This window comes from Hypanus sabinus, unplaced genomic scaffold (genome assembly GCF_030144855.1).
Source record: "Hypanus sabinus isolate sHypSab1 unplaced genomic scaffold, sHypSab1.hap1 scaffold_967, whole genome shotgun sequence".
Taxonomy (NCBI): domain Eukaryota; kingdom Metazoa; phylum Chordata; class Chondrichthyes; order Myliobatiformes; family Dasyatidae; genus Hypanus; species Hypanus sabinus.
The window spans coordinates 2611-7767 of record NW_026781823.1 but is presented as its reverse complement, the minus strand read 5'-3'; the positions used below and the strand labels follow the sequence as shown (position 1 = coordinate 7767).

General features: G+C 52.0%; 1 protein-coding gene across 1 annotated transcript; it reads right to left on the bottom strand.

Moving 5' to 3' along the window:
* Positions 1-980: 980 nt before the first annotated feature.
* Positions 981-4699, bottom strand: LOC132390584 (natural killer cells antigen CD94-like). Its single transcript, XM_059963191.1, has 4 exons — positions 4449-4699; positions 2582-2724; positions 2252-2316; positions 981-1925 (listed from the first exon to the last, which is right to left on the bottom strand). Exons 1-4 carry the CDS (start codon positions 4450-4452, stop codon positions 1724-1726), a joined length of 414 nt encoding a protein of 137 aa, XP_059819174.1. The 5' UTR covers positions 4453-4699; the 3' UTR covers positions 981-1723.
* Positions 4700-5157: the final 458 nt, after the last annotated feature.

Below are 5157 nucleotides of genomic sequence, written 5' to 3'. Positions count from 1 at the left end.
CACACAGAACAGCAAAAAGTCTTAGAAGCGATTGATCAATATCGGGTGGAGCGGGTGTAACACCAGACGTCATCACTCCTTCATTCCCTCATTTCCATATGAACATGGTTACATGATATGGTTACATTGGAGAGAGCTGAAATGAGGTACACGGCACGGATATCAGCATCTCAGTAAATCTATCCTGGGCCCCCACGCATTCATGCCAACACGAAGGTGTCATGTTCCCTGCTGAAGGGCAAGCACCTAAATTTCTGCACGCCCCTTCCCGGGAGTGTGGTTATCTGGGGTTTTCCCTTTGAGACTGAGAATTCCAGTTATTGCCTGTCAGATTCCTCCATGGAATATCTGCAGTTCAGGGGCTCGGGCAGAGCACTCTGTGCTCAACCGTAAGAGATGCATATCGTGAACTATGGTTTGTGATTTAAACTTTCAATTACGTTCCTGCCATCTTGTTTATTTTGAATCTTAGCCTGCACCTGGGTTCACCACCACCTATAGCTTCCTCCCTACAGAAGGGATGACAAAGTTAGGAGCGCGTGTAGATTTAGATTCACATTGAATAATCGCTAATTTCTTCGGTTGATCGATGGAAGTATTCCGACTTGTCGCATCGCCGCCTGGTGTGGAGGCTGTAGCGAGTTCTGTACACAGCCGGCTACATCACGGCCGCAACTCTCCCCACCATCTCGGGCATCATCAAGCTGCGACGACTCGAAAAGGCGGCATCCATCACTGACGCGTCTCACCGCACGGGGCAATTTCCCTGATCATTACTCCCAGCGGGAAGAGGCACAGGAGCCTGAAATCTGAACGATTCAGGAACACCTTCTTCCCTACGTCAACGCAATGTCGATCTCATGAACCCACCTGTACATTTTCGCTGTATTTATTTATTTACTTACTTATGTACTTATTTGTTTGCTTGTTTATTTATTTATTTACTGTAATTTACATTAACTTTACATATAAGTGCCGAACTGATCTCAGTCGGAGATATAAAAATCGGATCGTTATTCCGGTGGAATACATGCGACACGGACAGACAGGAACTTCGGCAACCCGACCTTCATCAGTCCGGGCACGGACACAGGAGACAGGACGTCATGTTGAAGTTGTACAGGGCGTCGGTGAGGCCGCGCTTGGAGTACGTTTTCCAGTACTGGTCGCCCTGCTGTTCGAAAGATGGCACTGAGCTGGAAAGGGTTGGAGGGAGATTTACGAGGATATTTCCCGTGCTCGCGGTGTGAACAGGCATGAACAGAGGTGGGGTAAGTCGGGGCATTTTTCCTTGGACCGTAGGGGTGACGATGCAGAGCTGCAAAAACGACGGGGTGCACAGATAGGGTGGATGCGCACAGTCCCCAGGGTCGTGGAATCGAGAATCTGAAGGCACAGGATTGTGCTGACAGGCAAGCGAGAGGAGGGAGATCGAGTTGATCAGATAGGGGAGACAGACGTAGGAGGGAGCCGGAAAGGAGAGGGCGAAAGACTGCCGGTGGGCGAATTGGTCATTGCGATTTGTCCCGTGATTAGGCCAGGATTAAATCGGGGGGTAGTGCTGGCTCATTTTGCCTGAGGGGCACTTTAAATCGCATTGGGTCAGACAGGGTAGGAGATATGGAGAGAGAGTGCGATAGAGGGATAGGGGAGTAAAGAAGGGCCGAGGGGCAGATGGGACATTGTCGGTGGGGTTGAGAGACAGGGGAGATAGCGGGGGTTGTCACATGATTGATAACTCCCGTATTGGATGTCGACAGAGATCCTGGATCTCCTCAGGAATATCCGGGTACACAGATGCAGCCGTCTCGCAGATGAAATGGTGTTCATTACGATTGCAAGGGGATCGCCTACTGGACGATTTACATTCAGTGCAATGGAGGTTCCCAGAGTGTGTCTTGTACAGGACATTAGAGGCCACTTTCCTGTCAAAAAGGGTTAAACAATCTCAACAAAAGCGAAATACATCCAGGAAACCACCACGAGAGTTTTTCACGGACTGTTCCCAATACACCGCTCTCTCACCGCGGCCCCGTGTCAGTCTCCAGACAGTTCCAACTACACCACTCTCTCTCCACAGCCCGGTGACCGTCTCCATACTAATCATACTCTCCCACTCTCTGCTTGGACCCGTGTCAGTCTCCAAACTAGTCCCACTGACCCTCTCCTTTACCAGAAACCTCTGTCAGTCTGCAATCAAAACGCACTGACACAGTCCAACAACACAGAGCCCTGTAAGTCCGAACCTCACCCGTCTTTACATTTTCCAATCCAGTATTTTCTATTTTGATGGCAGACAGCGTTGAAAAAAAAATTCTGTGAAAATAAAATTACAGTATTAATTCTTAGCAGGAGGTGTACTTTGCTTCTTACCCCAGGACTGTGTGATGTGACGGTGTGGAGGGAGATTCACTCAGTGTCTGACCCCGGGAGTGTGTGATGGGACGGTGTGGAGGGAGATTCACTCTGTGTCTGACGCCGGGGGTGTGTGCTGGGACGGGTCGGTGGGAGATTCAGTAGGTGTCTGACCTCGGGAGTGTGAGATTGCTGTGGATAAATCTCCTCACGGTGTTACACGTACCTTTTCCTCTGTTGTATTTAATTGAAGAAGCCTCGATGTGTAGTTTGAACATTGTTTCGTCGCTCCACGGTAAGATGTTTCAAACGTGGATATGAAATAACACCGATCTTCATTTCTGACCCAATCCTTGTAACAAGTTTGCTCTGGAAATCAGGAAAAATTAACTGTGAATCTCCCTCACAGTGCCAATTCGCCCACTTTAATTCAGACGCTGAATGTCGTCCTTCCAATATCCCACGCTGTACCATCACACACACGAGTGATCAGAGGCAGACCACTCCACAATCCATCAACACACTCTGTCAGTTCAGACACACAGCGAAACTCCCTCAGCATCAATCACAAATTCCCTGGATGAGATAGAAGATTGAAGTCCCTCCACACCATCGCAAACGACCGTGGTCAGGCGCAGACTGAGTTCCCTCCACTCCAGGGCGGAGATCCAAGGTGAGGTTCCCACCACACGTTCCCTTCACGCACTCCCGTGGTCAGACCCTCAGTCAAGCTTCCTCCACACCGAGCCATCACCCACACCAGCGTTCAGACAAAGAGAGGCGCTCGCACCTTACAGTTCCATCACACACTCCCGTATCGGACATACAGTGCAGCCCCATCCAATTTGTCCCAACACCCACACGGGGTCAGACACAGAGTGAATCTTCCTCCACACAGTCCCATCACACACTCCCGGGGTCAGACACAGAGTGAAGCTCCCTCTACACCGTCCCATCACACACTCCCGAGGTCAGACACAGAGTGAATCGCCCACCACACCGTCCCATCACTCACTCCCGGGGTCAGACACAGAGTGAATCTACCTCCACACCGTCCAATCACTCACTCCCGGGGTCAGACACAGCGTGAATCTCCCTCCACACCGTCCCATCACACACTCCGGTGTCAGACACAGAGTGAATCTCCCAACACACCGTCCCATCACTCACTCCCGGGGTCAGACACAGAGTGAATCTCCCTCCACACCGTCCCATCACACACTCCGGTGTCAGACACAGAGTGAATCACACTCCACACCGACCCATCACTCACACACGGGGTCAGACGCAGAGTGAATCTCCCTCCACACCGTCCCATCACACAGTCCGGTGTCAGACACAGAGTGAATCTCACTCCACACCGACCCATCACGTACTCCCGGGGTTAGACACAGAGTGAATCTCCCTCCACACCGTCCCATTACTCACTCTCGGGGTCAGACACAGAGTCAATCTCCCTCCACACCGTCCCATCACACACTCCCGGTGTCAGACACAAGGTGAATCTACCTCCACACCGTCCCATCACACACTCCCGGTGTCAGACACAAGGTGAATCTACCTCCACACCGTCCCATCACTCACTCCCGGGGTTAGACACAGAGTGAATCTCCCTCCACACCGTCCCATCACACACTCCGGTGTCAGACACAGAGTGAATCTCACTCCACACCGACCCATCACGCATTCCCGGGCTCAGACACAGAGTGAATCTCCCTCCACAACGTCCCATCACTCACTCTCGGAGTCAGACACAGAGTGAATCTCCCTCCACAACGTCCCATCACACACTCCCGGGGTCAGACACAAGAGTGAATCTCCCTCCACACCGTCCCATCACTCACTCCCGGGGTCAGACACAGAGTGAATCTCCCTCCACACCGTCCCATCGCACACTCACGGGGTCAGACACAGAGTGAATCTCCCTCCACACCGTCCCATCGCACACACCCGGGGTCAGACACAGAGTGAATCTCACTCCACACCGTCCCATCGCACATTCCCGGGGTCAGACACAGAGTGAATCTCCCTCTACACCGTCCCATCACACACTCCTGGGTTCAGACACAGAGTGAATCTCCCTCTACACCGACCCATCACACACTCCCGGGGTCAGACACAGAGTGAATCTCCCTCCACACCGTCCCATCACACACTCCTGGGTTCAGACACAGAGTGAATCTCCCTCTACACCGACCCATCACACACTGCTGGAGTCAGATGCAGAATTGATCTTCCTACAGAGCAATCACTAATTCCCATGGTGAGACACAGGGTGAAACCTCCACACCCTCTCATCAGATACTCCCGGGGAGAGACACGGAGTGAAACTCTTTTAGTCATCGTCTCAATACGCATTGCCGTCATCAGCCACAAAGTGGTTTCTCCTCATCATCCCATTCTACTGTCCTGCGATCAATCAAAGAGTGATAATCCCTTCTCTGCGTCCCATCAGACACATGCCGTGGTTTAGACTCAGAGTTAAGCTCCCCCCTGATCACGCCATCACATACTCCCAGTGTCAACTCAGAGTGAAACTCCCTCCGCACTGTCCCATCACGTACTCCCGGGGTTAGACACAGAGTGAAACTCCCTCCACACCGTCCCATTACTCACTCTCGGGGTCAGACACAGAGTCAATCTCCCTCCACACCGTCCCATCACACACTCCCAATGTCAGACACAAGGTGAATCTCCCTCTACACCGTCCCATCACTCACTCCCGGGGTTAGACACAGAGTGAATCTCCCTCCACACCGTCCCATCACACACTCCGGTGTTAGACACAGAGTGAATCTCACT

Coding starts and splice junctions, on each gene's coding strand:
- LOC132390584 (XM_059963191.1), bottom strand. Junction 2,317..2,581: donor TAAATACAACAGAGGAAAAG/GTACGTGTAACA, acceptor TTATTTTCACAG/AATTTTTTTTTCAACGCTGT. Junction 1,926..2,251: donor ATTGGAAAATGTAAAGACGG/GTGAGGTTCGGA, acceptor CCTTTTTGACAG/GAAAGTGGCCTCTAATGTCC.